We start from the raw sequence: 20,853 nt of genomic DNA, 5'->3' as shown, positions 1-20,853 counted from the left end.
TTATTTATACAGCATGCAACTGAATCATTCATAATGTAAGTTTAATTTAATTGAATGAGTTTTGCTCTGTTTGGTAATGGTTTTGACTTGCATTGCTGTTCAGAGATGGCTTTAATTTGGGTGTCTTAGCCATTCTCAGGCACTGTGAGGAAAGAGGCCCGTGGGGCTTCAGATACCGGGAAACCTCAGGTAGATCAGATCTTGTGCTTAGGTTAGGGGACTTCATCAGTTTTGCTTGAGTCTCTTTATTGTCTAAGGTAAGGGCTAAATTCTGCTAAAGCTATCAAGTTGCCCAGAACTTAGGATTGCTCAGATACTTTGGCTTAAATCCTTTATAAAATTAGGCCATTGGAATGATCAGACGCGTCTCACTGGAATGATCAGACCTGTCTGATGTTCGCCACCACCACAAGCTACCAGGGTAGTGGGATGCAGTTACCTTTACAGAATATTGGCCACTGAAGGAATAGGTTACTATGCATGTTTGCTTCTCCTGTTTTAGGCAGAAAACTTTCTGCTAATGTGTCTCTTCGGTTAAGAGGCAATTAAGAGCTAGAAGTCCAATAATTATAAAGCAAAAGCACTAGGGACATTTTAGCAACACTTAACATTCTCGTTGCTTTTTTTTTTTTTTTTTTTCTTTTATTGAAATTATATCAGTTCTCAGAACAGCCCTGCTTTTCTTATGGATTTTGCTTACCAGTACTGTGAGTACTGTGCTTTCTGCGTACTTGATAAACTGTCAAATCATGAATTTAGCTTGTTCATTCAATTCTCAGGTAAAATCCAGCTTGCAATTTACAGTCATCCAGAAAATGCATTTTTTTAAACTATTTTATGTGTGAGGAAAGAAATCTTCAACTCTCATAGATGACTGTTAAGACCTTATTTTCACAAAAACACAGAGAAAGAAATCAATATTTCACCTAGCATGACATAAAATATTTGGTCAACTCCATTTATTCAGAGGGAAAACAATCTAATAAATATTTCAAATATAATCTCAAAATTATTATTTTGGTCTTATTAGATACATTTTTGTCTTTTTGCTCATGTCACCACAATTTAGTTCCTAATCAAGATTAGAAATAAATATATATATATTTTAATGAGAGTTACCAGTTTCTGAAAAACACATTATTCCCAGAATCATGCCCCTAAAAAAAAAATTTCAAAGCACCATGACAGTCAGAAATGTTGAGTCCTGAATTGGTACTGCAAAAGAAAGAAAATGGTAAATTATTTACCATGTAGCAATTCACTTCTATTGCCTCCTGATCTCTTGCCTTTCCCTAGAGGAGTACACAGTCCGTGGAAAATGAAATTTGTATTAAATTCTGCCCATGTTTTTAACACAGAGGTAAGGAAAGTACTTTCTTAATTATTTTGTGAAAAGATAATTCAAAAAGAGTGAATTAGAGAAAATAGTGAAATTCAACCTCATTTAGAAAACCCAGATAATCCTCAGACATTGTTCAGCCTTTTGTTAATCTCACTGACAAAAAGAGAGTTTAAGCTATTTCTTATCTGAAGGGAAGAACTGGTTAGAAGTGGAAAATGGCCTGGAACCACAAAATGCAGATATGGATTTTCTCAGTACTTCAGTGTTTAAACCCATCCTGTTCTCTAGAGAGGAATGATGGGTTAAGAGAAGCATTAGAGTAAACAGGAATTTCTTGATACAGAGGCTGAAGCAGGAAAGCCTGCCAACCCCCCTTGAAATCTCCCTTGTACTCAAGGATGCACAGAAATTTTACGTCTTGGCAGTCAGGGGTTACTAGACAGATAGGAAAAAAAAATAGAAAGAGAAAAACAAACAAACAAACAAAAAATACATACTAGCTGTAAAAATCTGGGTGGTCAAGAGGCGGTAACATCTCTGGATGCAGATCATCCAAATGAGGAGGAAGAGGACAAGCAGAGGAACATGGATAGGACAGATAGAGGAATGAGCACACCAACGAGGTCTTTTAAAGAAAGCAGCTGGAGGCAAGCAGCAACAGCAGCAGTTCTGAGATGCTGCACCAGCAGCTTGCTAGAGAACGAGTAGGACTATACAGAACATGATGGGGCTGGTTACAAAGAAAAAAAAAAAAAAAAAAAAAAACTGGGAAAGAATCCAATGACAAAATGGTATTTTAATGCTAAATTATATTGTTGATCTTCTCATGAGGAAAAGCTGGTGCCTGGAGCCCTGCTTTCCACTGAAAAGCAAATCAATGTGTGACAGTATGTGGCTATTTTAATTGCAGTTTCATTTATTTTTATAAGTATGACAGCCCTGAAGCAGAAGTGGTCACAAATAGTGTAGATGGAAATCCATCCCTCGGGAATCAAAAACACATGTCAGAGCCTGTTTTCTGGGGAGCTGATTTGAGCAGAAACTGAAGCAGACACCCAACTTTGCTTGACATGAGAACTGTGAACTGTAAAACTGCCACAATTGGCATGGCTTACTGAAAATGAACATTTGTTAGCATCAATAAAAGAGATTTGGAAGACTAACGGCACCACCTAGCAATAGCTGTCAAAACAATTTGCTCTGACGAGAGCTGTTCCAAGCACTTATCTTTGAAGGTCTAGACTAAGTATTTTCTTTATTATTGTTGTTGTTGTTGTTGCTGGTTGATTTTGTTTCTTTTGTTTGTTTTAGAAATAAGAACAGATAAACTCATAGACACAGCCCTGACTTTTACCCAGAAAATCTCCCTCTTTTAGTGGAAACAATTTGATGACCATTCTAAATGTTGCTGGGTGACTCACTTTTTTTTTTTCTTTTTTTTTTTTTTTTTTTTTTGGACATTTTAACTAAGGGGCCTTGACACTCAGGGCAAAGAAAGGGATAAAAGCATTGTGATTACAATGCAGAAGGCCAGGTTGCTCATGGATATGTTGCAAGAGAGAGCTCAGATCCAGATTTTGCCTGCAGCTCATTTCTATTTCTGGCTCTTCAGCAGTTTTGTTGCACAACCACAGCCAAGCAACTAGAAAATGTGGCAACTGGCAAATATGTCACCACCACAGAGGGGCTGGGCTGGGTCCCCTTTCTCAAGAGCACACGTTGTTGGCCAAACTGTGAAACAGTGACATTGTGTATGGAAAAGCTTATGATAAAACTGTGGTCTGTGCAACAAAATGTGGATCCTGGGACAAGAGAATGCAATTAAAGGTGACAGTACTGGATAAATGCTGTCTTGGGAAGTGGTTTACATTTCTGAAATAAATAAAAGATGAGAAGAGATTGTTTGGGTCCCATGATTTTCTTCAGGCAGAGATAAGGAAGTGTAGAATAAGTTTACTTAAAACAGGGGAAACAACCAAAGAAAGCAAGAAGTAAAAAATATTCTTTGGAAAGAAGAGTATGAGCAGATTTTTTAACAGTTATGTAACAGTGCTTAATGGAGGAGCATAAATATGTTTTTTAAAATATGCTTTCTTTTTTTTTTTTTTTTTTTTTTTTTCCTCCTTGGAGCCATTTAGATGTAGGAAACTGTTTTTTGGTGAGTTAGTAACAACTTAATAGCAGATAGCAGATAGTGTTCTCATATCAGGTAACCTATGGACATATCTCACCTTTTTTTGAGAAGTACATGTAAGAAAACTGTGAAAGAGAGGTCCAAGTGTTAACTGAGGTTGTCAAACAAACAAAAAAAAAAACAAACAGTATTGCTCTATAAATACACTTAGGAAATGTTTATTTATCTTCTTTCAATACACCAAAGTAATCTGTTTTTACCAGTAATCCACTCTGCGGATGTGTCATTGTTGCCAGTGAGTGGGCAGGAATGCACAGCAATGTTACTATGCAGAAGTAACAGGCAGAGACAACTCTAAATGACTTCAGCATAAAAAAAAAAAAAAAAAGAAAAAAAAAAAAAGAAAAAAAAAGCACTGTAAGGCTCTTACCACTCATCTTACCACTCATACAGAAATGTTCTGGTTCTCACTGTTCCTACAGCCAGCCACATGATGTAAAATGGGATGGATTATAGTTTTCAGATTTACCTGCCTTAGACTCAAAGTAGAACTGAAAGGGAACAGATGAATTTACATCATTAGATACTGTGGTTCTACTGTAAACAACCTACTAACAACCATTGCACAGCATCTCTTTCTTCCAAGAGAATGGACAATGTCTGAATCTTTAGAATATCTCTCATCATCAGAACACATTATGAAAAACTTTCCAAACTAAGAATAAGAAAAATCTAATGAAGTTTGTGAGAGCTGTGAACTTTCCATCACTGCAGGTTCAAATGATCCTACATTAAGGCTGAGGGAGTCTATATGTTGAAATCCCTACCAGATTATCTTCCTTGTTGTTGGTTATAGAAGTCTCACTAGCATTTCCTTTGATCACCCAAAAGGATAAAATCAGTGAAACCATCCATACCATATCAAGGAAATGGCAGCAACTAAATGGAAATAACTCAATCACTAAGATGAGAAAAAAAAATGCAAGCTTGAGCTGATGTTTGCGTTGTCTCAAAGTTTGCATTAAAATCTGGTGCTCCTTAACTGCCCACGTTAGGGGTAGAAAAGCATGCCAAATGGAAGAGAAAGACTGCCAATATACCAGTTGGACATATGGTGATAGAAAATGATAGAAAATTTGTTTTGTTTATTTCTTGGCTGGACATAGTTTTTATTTCCACTTTGTGGAATTAACCCTTGACTTTTCCATCCTCTAGTTTACATAAAAGGAATACCTAAAATATATAAATATTCTTTCAATAACATTTAAATATTAACTTATTTTTTTCCAGCCTTGGGATCCATTATATCAATAATGTAGTTTGAGATCACCACAAAAGGATGAATCAATAAAAGTTTACATTATTACCCTAAATATAGGAATCACACATTACTTTTTTTCAAAATTACAGTGCTGTAGTTTCCTACTCTCTCGATGACATCCAATGATCTGGGCAAAGGGGAATGTTCATTATTTGTAAATTAAAAAGAAAAGTGGGGGGAGAAGAAGGAAGGAAGGAAGGAAGGAGGGAAGGAAGGAAGGAAGGAAGGAAGGAAGGAAGGAAGGAAGGAAGGAAGGAAGGAAGGAAGGAAGGAAGGAAGGAAGGAAGGAAGGAAGGAAGGAAGGAAGGAAGGAAGGAAGGAAGGAAGGAAGGAAGGAAGGAAGGAAGGAAGAGTGGAAAAGAAAAAAGGAAAAAACTGAAAGGGAAAAAGGAAAGAAAAATGGAAAAGGAAAAGGAAAAGGAAAAGGAAAAGGAAAAGGAAAAGGAAAAGGAAAAGGAAAAGGAAAAGGAAAAGGAAGAGGAAAAGGAAAAGGAAAAGGAAAAGGAAAAGGAAAAGGAAAAGGAAAAGGAAAAGGAAAAGGAAAAGGAAAAGGAAAAGGAAAAGGAAAAGGAAAAGGAAAAGGATCTGATGTATTAAGAGTAAGAAATGTTACATTGCTGTTACCTAGAGCTAACACTCTTTGAGAAGAAAGAGAACATCAAGAGTGGAATGCTAAGACTGTGATGGAGGTTAATCACTGCTATTTTCCTATCAGAAAGAGCAAGAAGAGGTATTATTGGTGTTAGTCACTAATGGAAGGCTAGATATCAAGCACCAGCATGACCTGGCTTGCTCTTGCTTTGTTATGAACCTAATGACTGAAAGGACAGCTTTAATCAATGTCCATGGCACCTTCCTGTGAGGATTATCCTTTGACTCCAAGCACCAATACAGAAGGAAATGAGCTGGCATTGGCTAATGTCTCCCACAACGCAGCTACATGGGAGCTTCACTCCCTTGACACTTTTCCCAGATAGTCACTGTGCTCTTGAGCCTTGCACAGTTAAAGATTAAGGCATTATGGTATCGTAGTCCTCTAAATTCCAGTTTGCAGGATTTCTGCAGGGCAGCCAGGCCAGTCATAGGTTTTTGGTGGTATTTCAGTCACAGACTACAGATTATAGAGTGCCCTGGGGTGCTCCATCCACTGACACTCAAGGGTTGCCATGGCAACTTTGTGATGGAGAAGACAAGCATCTTTTGTGCAGCAAAAAGAAGTAGAAAATAGGCAGTGGATGCCAGGAGGTGGCTGTTGCCTTTGAGCTAATTACAGAAACTGTACAGACTGAGGTTGAAAGCAAAGAAAGACATGTTTGACTGAATATCAGGATATAATAAAATACATAAATTTCTTCTGAGAGGTACTGCTGTGAAATGCGACAACTCTTCGTCTCAAAGTCATGCTGTGTTTTACCAGTGAGAAAGTATTTCAGGTTTCAAAGTTATATTGATGGAGGAGAGAGTCTGTTGAAAGACAACGTACAAATTTATGAAGTCACTTAAAAATCCTCACTTACAGATAAATTCAATAAGATGTAGAACTTTGTGATAATTCTTTTTCTATATTATAAAGACCATATCTGTTATGTATTAACTTTCATCTATCACATGCATTCTCCAGTTTGAATAACCAAATTGTTTCTAATTCAGTCATGTTTACAATATAAACCTGATAGAGTTGCATTAAAAAACACTGGGATTATGGAGTAAAGCACACAAAGTTAAGAATTGCCAGAATTGTGCTTTTAAGTCATAATTCACCCTCTAGGCCTGTATCTGTGTACTATTTTTAATTGTAACTATTTTACCCAGACTCCCACCTTACTACACAACCTATCTAGCATTCATTAAGAACCAGATGTCCAAGCCTTTTCAGTTTTGATTTTCTTTTTCTCAGTTAAGCAGTGTGTAGCCTAATATATGATTTATTGAACACTCTTAAGATGTTGTCCTGAAAATGTGTCATCTTGCACTTTTCTTTGTGACAATCACTATAGCAGCTGTGTCCTGCAGGAATATTAATTTATATTCACAATGCAGAGGATTCAGTGAATGGTACCATCCTTCCTTATTTGACAGATGAGAAATTAAAGAGAGAAGGTACCTCATACACAGAGGTTTGCAGAACTATTTCTGAACTCATCAAGAACCTATTTATTTATTTATTTTTAATTCTTAGTGTTATATAGCATTTAAGTGTCTAATGAGGACAGAAACAGAAGGCTGAACATGCAGACTCTTGCAAATCTAATCTCAGAATACAAAATTGGATTAACTTGAAAACAAGGACCAGAAAAGTAAAAACAAAGCATTCCCCAAAACGAAGCTTAGTTGAAGGGAAAAACCAACCAACTCCTGCCTAAAATCAGCCTAAATTGGAATATATCTCAGAAAGTGATTCAGACATCAAATGTGGTTTAACTTTGAAGGTACCCCAAACCAAAATCATCTTTTCAGAGGTCAATTACTTCTACTGAACTGGAAGATGGCAGGAAAATATTTATAATTTTAGGGGGGAGGAGCTGGGGAGAGGTACTGCAGTTGACAGAGGCTGGGTAAGTATTTTGTGAAAGGATCCTGATAGGCTTAACCTGTTCTTAAACTCTTACCTGTACTCAGCTTTGGTTATTGTTGTTAACAAGATGCTAACCTAGCAGGACCTTTGGCCATACTTTTTCAAATTGCTCTTGGGTTACGTTCTTACAGCTTTCATAAAACCATAAGGAGCACTGGTGATAGTGAACTCTGCTCCTGTCTCGAATACAAAAATGGAGAAATTTTAACTATAAGGACTGAAGGTATTTGTTTAAAATTCTTTGTAACATTCAATTTGTAACAATTTAATATCATTTTTTTACTCTGAACTTTCCAGTATTATCTGTTATACAGCCTCTGTAAACTGATACTACATTGCATCATGTAAAACAACCTCTGTTTTTCTCCTTTTTTTTTTCCAGCACTTGATTCTTTCCAGGAATTTTTAATACCATACCTTGAGCAAGCCCGTCAGATCTGGCCCTGGCTGGTTGGTGCAGCTGTGATTGGAGGTATAGTTACTGCTGTGCTCTCTAGCCTCATCCTGGCCTGCAAGAAGAAAAGAGCAGGAACTTCTCCAGAGATACAACCCTTACTCACAGAAAGCGAAGATTACAACAATATATCTTATCAATCCCATTTCTGAAGACCTCCAGTAACTCAATGATGTTAGTAAGGTGCTAATCAAGCATTCAGTGTTTGATTCATGTTTACAAACACCTTGTTGAGGTGTGCTGTAAAAGCAGGCTGGACAGTTCCTCATGCCTCCTGTAATCTCCAGTGTTCCAGTAACTTATCAGATACACTCCTCCAAAATCTCTCAGATCCAACATGTTACCATGCCACCCAAGGAACACCTTGTATTTCCAATGCTTGATTAAACAACGCTTCTATGAACCTGACTGCCTTGTGTGTTGGTTATTCAAATGTATAATTCTCTGCTCTTTTATTTGCTTTCTTGCATCTGTAGACTCTGATCTCATAGGCCAATCCATGTGAAGAAATTCACAGGGCACAAGTAGGTGCATGGATTTAGTGAGAGGCACCTGACTGCAAGATCAGTGCTACATTCATCCTGTTCTTCAGAGCCTCGTAGTTTAGTGAGAGAAATGTGCTGTGTCTCTGAGCAGAGTGAATGACCCAGAGACACATTTTTCTTTTCGGTTATATTTTCCTTCCAGCTCCAGTAATGCCCTGTTTGTCCTTGATTGAACATCAACAGCAGCAAGTGGGCTCTAAGGAACCGCTTCTCACTTGTCTCAAACATTCCAGTTAGTCTTCTGCTATATTTTTGTCCATTTGTCTGGGGTGCAGAGGGGTTTTTAGGAGATGAAACCTAGTCTCAATGTGTATATTCCTCTTCAGTTTTATATCATGGTTGACTTATGGTTGCTCAGCATGCACATATTCCATACAAGCAATACACACATGACAGGTATGTAATTACATGATGAGCCTTAACCCAAAAGAAATACTAATTTTCAGGAATGGAGACTCCAACTGGCTTTCAGTAGTTCCAAAACACATCTCTAGCAAAAAGTGTAAATTCACACAGTGGTCCCTGTTGCGCTTTAACATTGTTAGGTAGCCAAGCATCACCATGACACTCTCTCACTCCCCCTCCTTAACAGAATGGGGACAGAAAATATGATGAAAAAACTCATGGGTTGAGATAAAGACAGGTAGATCACTCAACAATGACCATCATGGGCAAAACTGTCACAGTGTAAGGGACATAAATGTAATTTAATGCCAATGAATACCAGACTAGAGCAGTAAGAACTAAAAGCATCTTAAAACCACCTTCCTGCCCCATCCATTCTCTCCCACCTCCTCCCCCCAGGTGGTTCAGGGGAACAGGGAATGGGGGCTGTGGTCAGTCCCTGATGCTTCATCTCTGCTGCTCCTTCACGGTCACTCTCTGCCCCTGCTCCCCATGGGGTCCCTCCCACAGGATGCCGTCCTTCCTGAACTGAGCCTGTGGGGGCTGCCCACAGGCTGCAGCTCTTCAGGAACTGCTCCCACATGGCTTCGTATCATGGGGTCCACCCCCCAGGAGCAAACTGCTCCAGCACGGGTCCCCCACAGGGAGCAGCTCCTGGCACGTCATCTGCTCCTCTCCACAGGTCATTGGGGAATTTCTACTCTGTGACTGGAGCACCTCCTGCCCTCCTTCTGCACTGACCCTGGTGGCCGCAAGGCTGCTTCTCTCAAAATTTTATGTCTTCTTTCTCCCAGATATACCTTGCATGTAAACCCAATACAGTCCATAAATGATCTATGTAGTGAGTCTGGCTCAGACAATTCCCATCACTGCCTGTTCTTCTTTTAAAAAATTAGTGGATCAAGATAAGGTCCATGCATGTGGTGCTGGAGTGACCAGCTCTGCCAATGGCAATACTGTCATCTGAATTTATTCCAGGCATTCAAGATAGTCTTATGGTGAAAGTGGTATATTTAGCCTCTGGGAAATGAAGTCATGAGCACCTTGAAGGATGTGAGGAGTCACAAACAGGTCCAGGGGAGTTGTGAGAGGGCTCAGGGAAGGAAGGTGAGTGGGAAGGAAGTGCAGACACGGCCTCATTGTAAAATGAGGTAAACATGTCCTTTGACCATTGGTCTGAGTGATATTTCCTAGTAAACAAATGACAAGGGACCTCTCAAATGAGCTATTTTCTCTCATAACTGCCTACTGTAAGCATTGTTATGGACTTTTGAAATACATTATTTTTGTATTTTTCATCTGGGCACCTAAATTGATTCATTTCTATTTGGGGGTGATTGCACAGTAATTGGTTTCTGAAGTACAGGAACAACAGTCCTGCTTAACAAACTTAATTTCCTTTTGTTACAAATTTACCCATATGGTTTACCAAGGGAAGCCAGTAGATGTGGTCTTTTTGAATTTTAGCAAAGTTTATGATACTGTCTCTTACAGTGTCCTTCTGGAAAAAATGTCCAGCTGGACATGTATGAGATGCAATGGGTGAAAAATTGGCTGATGATTTGGGCTCAAAGGGTTATAGTAAATGGAGTTACATCAGACTGGTGGCCAGACATTAATGGGGTTCAGTGGGGCCCCATTTTAGGGCCAGTTCTATTCAATATTTTTAGAAATGAACTGAATGCAGGGCTCAAATGCATGCTAAACAAGTTTGAAAATTAGGAGAAAATGTTGGCTTCCTAGAGGGAAGGGAGAGGACTTGCAGTGAGATCTTGACAAATTAAAGAGCTGGGCAATCACCAACAACGTGATATAAAACAAGAGCAAGTGCTGGATTCTGCACCTGAGATTGGGTAATCCTGGCTGTTCACACAGATGTGTGGACAAGTGGCTGGAGTGTAGCCCAGCAGAGAGGGATCTGGGGGTTTGGTTGGTATGTATCAGCAGCATGCCCTAGCATCCAAAAGAGCCAACTGTATCCTGGGATGCATTAAGCACAGTATAGCTAACCAGTCAAGAGATGTGGTTGTCACATTTTACTCAGCATTGATGTGGCCTAACCTTAAGAACTGTGTACAGTTTGGGGCTTGACCACATAAGAAAGATATTATTGGAATGAGTATAAAGGACTAAAGGGGGGCTACAAAGATGGCGAAGGGTCCATATGAGGAGCAGCTGAGGTCCCTTGGTTTGTTCAGCCCAGAGCAGAGCAGGCTGAGGGGAGGCCTCATGGCGGCCTGCAGCTCCCTCATGAGGGGAGTGGAGGGACAGGCACTGAGCTCTGCTCTCTGGGGACAGTGACAGGACCCGAGGAGAATGGCATGGAGCTGGGACAGGGGAGGGTCAGGCTGGGGGTTAGGGAAAGGTCCTGCACCCAGAGGGAGGTTGGGCACTGGGGCAGGCTCCCCAGGGTAGTGGTCAGGGCACTGAGCCTGCCTGAGTTCAAGAAGTGTTTGGACAATGCTTTAAGACATAAGGCTTGATTTTGGGGAGATCCAGTGTGGAGCCAGGAGTTGGTCTCAATGATCCTTGTGGGTCCTTTCCGACTCAGGGTATTTTTTGATTCTAAGACAACTCTTTATAGGGCAGAGACACAGAAACAAAAGGGGCTGGGAACACTTGTTGAGAAGGGTCCTCCCAAAGCAGAGGGTTATATAGAGGATGTGCTTCTGAGATTTCTCACATCAAAGTGTTAATAACCCTCTACTCCTGTGGCAATCCTGCTTTCAAGGCGCATACAAGGACATCTGCAGTCTCCCAGCTATCTGTCTCTGAAAAGTAACAATCACATAAACTGACCAAGTGGAAGGTGGAAATCCCATTAACGAGAGAAGGAAAGCTCACCATTGACACCCTCAAATCTAACCATATCCCATCCCCAGGAGCTAAGTGATTGACTTGTGCCCACTGAAGCTGCTCCACTGCTCTGATTAAGGAAGGCATGGACTGAAATCGCCTCCATTTCAGCAAAGTGAAAGCCTTTTGTTTTCCTGTGTGAAAAACTCTGGTGCCAAATCCAAAAGATTATTTTCCTATGGCTTATGACCGATGAGCTGAGATACTAGTAGATGAATGCTTTCCAGTATCTTAGAAAGTACTAAAAATAAACAGATTGCATGGAATCAATGATTCCTGGCACTGAGGCACAGAGAGGAAGAAAGGAATTATATTATGATAATATTTCAAATGGTCAGTTCAGTCATTTAATTTATATTTTGTATAATCCAGAATACCCGATTGGTAGAAATAAATACTATCAGCAGAATTTAAACAGTCATATTTAAATTCTGACTTCATAAATGTTAATTGGCTTTGAAGCCTGATAAACAGAAAGATTTTATGCAGTCTATTAGAGAATTCTCCACAAATTCTACAAGTAGCAACTATTTGTTTTATTTCTCTGAAGTACTTTAACTAATTAAAATGTGAAGAAAAAATGTCTGATATGCCCATGTTAAAAAAAAAAAAAAAAAAAAAAGCAACCAACCTTTGGTTCTCAGTGATTCCTCTAAAAACCTTGCTTGATGTGTTCAGCAACCAAGGTTTGGCTAAATATATCATCTTGACTCTAGTATTTTTATTCTTCTGAACAAATACAAAAAAAAAAAAAAGTAACAGAATATTTCTGTAAAGATCTCTAGGTGCAAAGAAGGGTGGAATTAAAATAAAAAAGTGGTATTATTATTATTATTATTATTATTATTATTATTATTATTATTATTATTATTATTATTATTATTATTATTATTTTAAGCTGTAACTTTTTGCAGACACCTAAGCAGCACAATAGTTTAGGAATCCTGGACTCCACACTCGGACTCAGCTCTAGTGGGCAGATGGAGAGCTGGGAGTACACAAACTGTGGAAGCCACAGCAGAGTTAAGATCTATAGACTTTAAATCTATGGAGGCAGTGTGAAAATCCCATGAACTCCCAGGGCCTTTGCAGGCAGAGATATATCTCCTGCAGAAACTCTGCAGCTGGTAAACTTATGTGTTTCCCCTTGTTTCACTGTGGTTTATTGTTTTATTGGAAGTTTGTTGAAAGCATTGCCCATCTGCACAATATTTCCGTCAGTAAAATGTTGTTTTTATTTGGAAGGATGTTCTGATTGAAAAATCCTAACTGTATTAAGCAAGTTTATCTTGGCCTCCGCAATATTGCATGGGCACTTTATATCTGTGGTGATATAAAGGCTGAAGAGGCTACCTCATTTTTCATATCTGCTAAGGTCATTTTTAGCAAAAGTCAACCCCTTGAAAAGGCCATGGCCAGCAGGCATTTCCGATCCAATTCCTCAGTTGTTGGTGTCTTTCCTACAGAAAATCTTCACCAGCATACCACCCTTGACCACAGCAACTCCTCGTGTGCGGAAGGATGAAAGTGAAGCTTTGGATCATTATGTCTTCTAAATCATTTTTTTTCCCCCTCTCAGCTCTTGACCATCTCTTAATGCCCCAAAGCACTGAATTCATAATTCATACCCCATGATCAAAGCTTGTGACCTACAAGTAAAGATCTCTTTATACTCTACTCATTTTTTTTTCCAGAACTTCTACCAATTCCCAGGCAAGCTTTTTCCTTTCCTCTTTCTTCAGAGGAGGATCTAACAGCTTCTTTTCTGCCCCCCAGAAATTTCATCACAGAGACCTCATGCTAACACCAGGTGATGAAAGGGAATTTGTTTCTCTTTCATACTTGTAGACATATGGCCTAGCCATTTTCCCCTTTAATTCCCATTCTCTGTTTGACCTGGAGTTCATGTCTCTTTTGACAGGGGACAAACAAGGTAGCCCTATTTCAAACAGTCAACATGTTCTGTGGCAGGGACTAAACAGTACAGTGTATATTAATCTAAGTAACTAGAACAAGGTTAACACAAGCAACACATCCCCGTTCTTTCCATTGTTGTGGGGTTTATACTTAGACCACTGTCTCAATGATAGTTTGGAGACAAAACTCTCCGTAAGCATATCTGACTCTGAGCAATGTAAACCCCACTGGACCTCCTTCTGATCAAGCTGTTCAGGTTCTTCCAGACTGAGAAGTGACCACTGGGAGGTGGGGATTCACTTAAGCAATATTAAAGCAACTATTCTGGGACAGGATAAATTGTCTTGCAGACATGCCTAATCCTTCCCATAGACTTTTTGGAGGACATTAGGTGCTACCTTCAACCTGACACCTAGTTTGAGGATGGTTCAGGAAGGAGAGGATTCTTAAAGCACCTTGGCATGAAAAGTTTTTTGGCACACCTCACCCACACTTGCACAGTATGTGCTTTCTACCTGGAGGCTACAAAGTGAATAGCACATCCCCTTTCTTCTCAGGGCCATGTTCAGGTTCATGCTTACTCCTCAGACACACATACGTAAGTTACGTGTTGAAGGACCAACCTCTCCTTTTTGTAGATAATTCTCTGAGATGAAAGCAGGAGCTCCTGCTTTGCTTTAAACGGGGATTCTCTGAAGGTACTTGTCAGATGAGGATCACACCAGTGTCTAGGGATGTATCAGCACCATGTTGTTTCACATAATGAAACAAAAATACTGTATGGCTGTCATTCAGAAATCTATAGGATACTTACCTCGCTGCTTCATTACTCAGTACAGTATGGCTCTTGCCTTTGTAGGAGGAGACTGTTACCTCTGTGGAGTCTTCCATTTTCTCTCCTTCATCTCTTTCTTTCCCAGAATGTTAAGAGTCACATTTTATCAAGACAGGACTATGAGCAGCTGTCAATATTTTTCTTTCTGTTTTTCCTCCTGCCTTTTCCCAAAATTTGTTTTTAGCACCTGTCCTCTCCATCGAGCTACATCTGTAATTCACCATCTGTGTATACAAACGTGTGTAGGGATGCAAGTCATTTTGAATTAGTCTCCATAGTGAGCTGAAAATTGGCAGCAATGAGACCTTGTCATTGCAAATGGTCTTTTCCTGTAATTTTTGTAATAAGCTCTGAATTAGAAATGAAGTTGCTATTATGAGTATAGAAAACCAACCTATTTCTGCATATCCATCTTGCAGCCATTAGGCTTTCTGATAACCCATTTTTTAATATATGAACAGTTCCCCATGAGTCTGCCTGCTACCTCCTCCTCTTGAGGACATCAGGAGTGCAGAACTCACATGGAGCCAAAAAGTTCTGGAAATCATTGGATCAGGGAAAATAAACATGGAGACTACTTCTTTTCCTGCACACAGAGAAAAAAAATCCCCTTTGAAAGAAGAACAATTCAGCAATAAACATTAATTATAGACCCTAGCTTTGGCCTGGCACTATGGATCATCAGCCTTTCTGCACCCTGATTCAGCCTTACGTGGCTTTACTCTTCTGTCACCACATGCTGCACTGATCTGTGCTTCATAGACAGGCTCAGTGGTGGAATTGTCCTGCCTTACTGAGGTTGGTATGGCAATGGCAATGGCAATGCAAGGCAGCCCACAGAGTTGGTCCCTAGCCATTGCTGTCTGAGTGTGAAATATAGGTTTTAAAGGAATTTGGATGTATAAAAACACCTCCCTGGTTTTTATCACTGTTTTCAAGTAAAAGAGCCATGCTCTGGCAATAATAAGCAAACAAGGTATTTTCAGGTGGATTACATATTGTGGACAAATTTTCACACATTTTCCTGCAATCATAACAATGTTAAAATGCTTCTGGTTTGAATTGCTTCTTGGAAAAACCTAAGCACAACCATTTTACTGTGCTACATTTTCTAACTGCTGTACATCTTTCCAAGCACTTCTGACAACAGTGTCATAAATATGAATAAGGGAAAATAGTCTGCAGAGCCTCTTAACTCTTAGGGCAAAGCCATGCACCAGGCTGTCCTTGCCTCGCATACCAATACAACCCTCCTTGTAATCAGATTCTGTTTTTCTCCATCAGCAACTGATGCTGATGAGCTTCTTTATGACATTAAGGATATTACTCACCTTCATTCCTCTGTGCAAGCCATTATAAATAAATAGTCCATACGCCCCAAGAAAATACATTTCTGGAAAAAGTGCTAAAAGCTTATGCTCTTTGCAAGCAAAGACAAGAACACTGCAAAAATGTGCTGGCTATTTTGTCACAGAGCTGAACATGTCAGGAAGATCTCCTAATAAGGACTTGAAGGCTTGGGCTGTCTTCTCATAAATTTACTGGGAGATTGGCATGGTGGAAAATACTAGTCTATTAATGATGCTCTGTTAAATTTACTGTGGGCTGATTGCATTATCAGGTGACCTGACTATACCAAATGAAATATATATATGGTTAGATAGTTGGAAAAGTATCAAATGGCTGAGATCATTACAGTATCTGTATATGGAACTATTTATTGGTGCAATTATGAGCCATGACTTTTTTTTATTATTTTTTATTACCGAAGCCTGAAGCACAATGCATATTTGTTTACATGGCAAGGTTTTGGTAGCAAGGAGTCTGCAGGGGTGGCCTCTGAGCAGAGCCCAGCAGCTGCCCAGTGTCAGCTCAGAGCCAGCTCCAGACAGCTCCAAAAGGGACCAGCTGCTGGCCAGAGAAGAGCCATGAGTGACACTGGTTGGACCTCTGGGAGAGCAGAGTTAAGGAAGGAGAAATCTGCTGTGCTACAGCAGCTGGGAGAGAGGGGTGAGAGCTGAGAGAGAAGCAGCCCTGTAACCCCAAGGTGAGTACAGCAGGAGGGCAGGAGGTGCTCCAGGCATGCAGCACAAGTTCCCCTGTGGCCCATGGAGAGGCCCCTGGTGGAGCAGGCTGTCCCCTTGCAGCCCATGGGTCCCACATGGAGCAGATCTCCACGCTGCAGCCCCCCATGGGTGGAGGAGCCCCCGGTGGAGCAGGTGGATGTGGCCTGGAGGAGGCTGCGGCCCATGGAGAGCCCCCGCAGGAGCAGGCCCCGGGCCGGAGCTGCAGCCTGTGGAGAAGAGCCCACGCAGGAGCAGGGGATCTGGGGGGAGCTGTCACCCACCTGTGGGGGACCTGTGCTGGAGCAGTTTGCTCCTGGGGGATGGACCCCCATGATATGGAGCCATGTGGGAGCAGTTCCTGAAGAGCTGCAGCCTGTGGGCAGCCCTCGCAGGCTCAGTTCAGGAAGGACGGCATCCATGGGAGGGACCCCACGTAGAGCAGGGGCAGAGGGGGACTGTGAAGGAGCAGCAGAGATGAAGTGTCAGGGACTGACCACAGACACCATTCCCCATTGCCCTGCGCCACTCCTCGTGGAACATGTGGAAGATAATGGATTGGGGAAGGTGGTTTTAGTTTGCTTTTAGTTTCTCTCTGTTCTAGTCTGCTAGCGATAGACAATAAATTACATTAATTTCTCTATGCTGAGTCTGTTTTGCCCTTGATGATCATTGTTGAGTGATCTCCCTGTCCTTATCTCAACCCTTGAGTCCTTTTCATCACATTTTCACCTGTGCTTTGTTAGAGGAGTGGGAGTGAGAAGGCGGTTGTGGTGGATTTCAACTGCCTGGCAGGGTAAAACCACATCGTAATGTGATAAAGCTACAACCATTAGCTGACAGCAAGATACATACATTCTGGTGTCAGAGAGGTGCTATATAAATGTATTTTTACTATTTTAGTGAAAGTTGTACAACATGCATGTATATATGTGTGCATGCAGCTGTATGTGTGCAGACAAGCCCTATAAGGACTTTTTTTCCTGCTCTCCTTTCGTATGGGTGACATTACAGACATTGTATAAAGAGAAGGTGAATCTGGTTTGTCAAATCAGAACAGTAGCAATTTGTTTTCACTCTGACCTTGTTAATTAATGCCACAGTGACCACAGGAGATATAAGCCAGCAAAGAATCTGGGCTTCATGTCCTGTTACAGCACCACGGACTTGAGAAGCTGCTTTAAAATTCTTCGTAGTTTTTTAATTCTACAGTCTGAAGTCCCAGTTATTTAATCCAGAGGGTTGACTGTCAAAGTACCAACCTCCCATTAGCATTCAGGGAAAATCAGGCTCTCGACAACTCTCATTTAGGTGCCTAAATCAAAATGAGACATTTTTGTCTTCCATTCTGCTATCAGACAAGTTGCTTGGAACTTTTAAAAATGAAGTCACTTATATAAAAGAAGAACTTACTCCTTTCAGTGGTACAAAGATGCTTAAATCCACAAGGCTAGATAGCCAGGCTTAAAAATTATGGTCTTTCGTCTCATCCTAGGAGACATGGTATTCTAGCACCCTGAACAGGGATGCCTTCAGGGAGGTTGCCACTTTAGAAAATGCATATAGAGGTATGGATATGCATGACAGATCAGGGAATCACTGCAGTCATCATAGTTAAGGTGCCATTATACTACAAGAAGATGCATCACTGTATATAGTTAGAGGAAGGCTTGTTTGGAAAATGTATCTAAAGAAATATCAGAAACTTTGAGCTAACAAAATTAATTTCCAGGAAAAGCAGAACGGTTTTTGAGGAGGGAGACAGGACAAGTTGTTGGTTATTCAGACCATCAGTCATCTGTCAACAATGCACAATTTCATATTAGAAAGTGCAGTTATTAAGCTCAGTCTAATGCAAATGCATATGCTAAACACGACATCATAAAGGGTAATGACAAATCACGGAGCTATTCAATTCATGGGAATTAAATTTGGGAGGAGTTGGAAAAGGGAAACAGATGAAAATTGCAGATTATGTGAACTCATCTCACATACAAAAATGATAATGGGTTTTCAAGAGAAACAATCCAAGTTGCACTGACTGCAAATTATTTCAGTGTGCCAATCTTCAGCCTTCCTGAAACATCCAGTTGGATTTAATGCCTTTTTGGGCACATGTAAGTTTAAGTATTATGCTCACTGCGATGAACAGGGCTCTAATTGGATGGTATGGCTGTTCACCAGCTCTTAGGAGTCTGGTGGGACCAGCATCAGGGTACGGATCCCTTTCACCTCAAAATTCAGAATCAGAAACAGGTGAGGAACCACCTGTGTGTGCTCCTCAAATACTCTCAATTTTGTAACATGTACTCACTCCTTCTTCAGCTGATCCTCTGGATAAGATACTGTGAGAGCTAGTTCACACCTAAAGATTTTGTATCCTGAAATGCAAAAGTGAGCCAGACCTCCTTGCAGGCCTTCAAAGGCTTTCACATCTCCCTGGTGGTTATACAAGAAAAGTGTTCATTTACTTTAGGAAATCTGGTACATTAACTAACTGAAATCTATGAGAGGTTGGCACCTGAGCTAAGGGGACAGCTGCTGTTCAGCCCCTGGCTGCTGTTTTTTCCCTCTAGAAAGGCTCACCTGTTTCTGTGAGCAATCTCTGCCTGTCATTGCCCACCCTTCTGCTCACCGTGATAACAAGAATTTATCATGATCAATGATGCCTATATAGAGGTGAAAAAGAGAAGAGGAAACAGAATATTTGGCTTATGATAGAAAAACATCAAAAGGCTGCAGAACTTTGCTTGTTGTCCAGTGTAAGGAGAGCTCCCCTTGTTACTTCAGCATTTTTAGCTAGGCTTTGTCGAAATAGTGGCCCAATTTTTGTGCTCTCCCCCCTTACTCTTGTTCCAACAATGAGATTTTCCTCCTGACCAAATGCATTTGTGAAATGTGCCATTTCCCATAAAAACTCTCCAAATACCAGACAGAGAATCACAGCTCGAGTGAAAACACATTTTTGCCAGACCTCATTACTTGGCCAGGGTAAGGTGAACGGGGATATTATTCTAAATGAAAAACACTGTAATTTGAAAATATTGGTATTTCCTATGATAACTCTGCCCAGCATGCCATCGACACTGTGTTAAGTATAAACAAACGCTTTATCCATTTCCATTGCTCAAAACCTTCTTCACTGGTAATGTTAACTTTCTGTACATGTTTATACCATAACAAATGAGAATAAAGGAGAAGGAATTGAAGGAATTGAAATATTTTTTTTTCTTCTCGTCTAGCCACATTTAAACTCCTCATCATGGAGGAATGGTACCCTTCTGGCAGCATTTTATCAACACCACTCTGGAAGGAGAATGTGACAAATACAACCTTGAGATTGATATATGCAGTTTAATTGTGTACCCTTACTTCTCAAAAATAAATAATGAACCAGAACTTTTGACAGCAATTCTGAAATCTCAAGAGTCTATACACTTTTTTTTTTTCCCACTGAAATAATACATGTTTTACACGGAATTTTCATGAAAAAATAACACTGCCAATGCAGAAATAATTAGGTGGACAGTTACCATTACCAGGACATTCAACATTTTGCAGATTGATTGAGTGGGTGCCTTGGACCTTGGTGCACCACAAAGACTCCTAACAACATTCCTGAGAAGTGGATTATGAATTTTAAAACAATTTGGTTTCAGATACGCTGTAGAATTGGCAGTGTCTTGAAGATCATAGTGAAATATCAGCTCTCTATTAAGTTCTATCAAAAGCAATGTGGTTTGAGCAGGTACTTCAAATAAAACACACTGTAAAATACTTTACCAGACTGAGCAGACTAAAGCAAATGCCCACTTTGTTTCACTCAGTTAGGACCTCAAGTGCTCATATTAAGTCAGAAGGATTTCTATACACTTCTGGTATGGGAGGGAACTTCGTTCCTCATTGATTTTAGTGGGTTTAGGCAGCTACTGTTTTCTATTCCCACTGTGCTCTAAAAGGGCAAAGACATGATGCAGAGTGCAAGGGAATGGTGTTCTCCTAAGTTACAGTAGCAGCATGACTGCGTATGAGAATTAAATAAATTCATCCTGCTTCTGGGATGGTCACACAGTCAGTGATACAAAAGGAATGTATCTGTCACAGTCCTTCATTTCAAATGATTTATCAGAAATTCCACGAGATGGCACATGAAGTAAGCACATGCCTAAAATGTACAGAAAATGGCACTGGGTGACTAAACAAGGGTGTCTAGCATCATTTCGGTACTTCTGGCTCGCTGTTCCAGAGGATCATGGGTGTTCTGTAGCATATGTGTTTAAGCAGTGAAATCCCATCTTCCCCTGACAGCAGTAATATCTATGTATATATGCACATACACAATGCTTCCATGATTAAAGCAGTATTTCATTAATTAAAACCAGGTCACAAATAGCAACTCAACCATG

General features: G+C 40.3%; 1 protein-coding gene across 1 annotated transcript in view; it reads left to right on the top strand.

Moving 5' to 3' along the window:
* Positions 1-8,263, top strand: part of TYR (tyrosinase) — a 50,835-nt gene extending 42,572 nt beyond the window's left edge. Inside the window, exon 5 of the mRNA XM_005029583.6 lies at positions 7,755-8,263. Coding sequence (XP_005029640.2) covers positions 7,755-7,978 — 224 coding nt within the window. The 3' untranslated portion in view covers positions 7,979-8,263. The remainder of the gene's footprint in view (positions 1-7,754) is intronic.
* The last annotated feature ends 12,590 nt before the right edge of the window (positions 8,264-20,853 follow it).

The sequence above is a fragment of the Anas platyrhynchos genome, chromosome 1 (assembly GCF_047663525.1).
Source record: "Anas platyrhynchos isolate ZD024472 breed Pekin duck chromosome 1, IASCAAS_PekinDuck_T2T, whole genome shotgun sequence".
Taxonomy (NCBI): Eukaryota; Metazoa; Chordata; class Aves; order Anseriformes; family Anatidae; genus Anas; species Anas platyrhynchos.
Note: the sequence above shows the minus strand (reverse complement) of the source record. Positions and strands in the feature narration are given on the sequence as shown.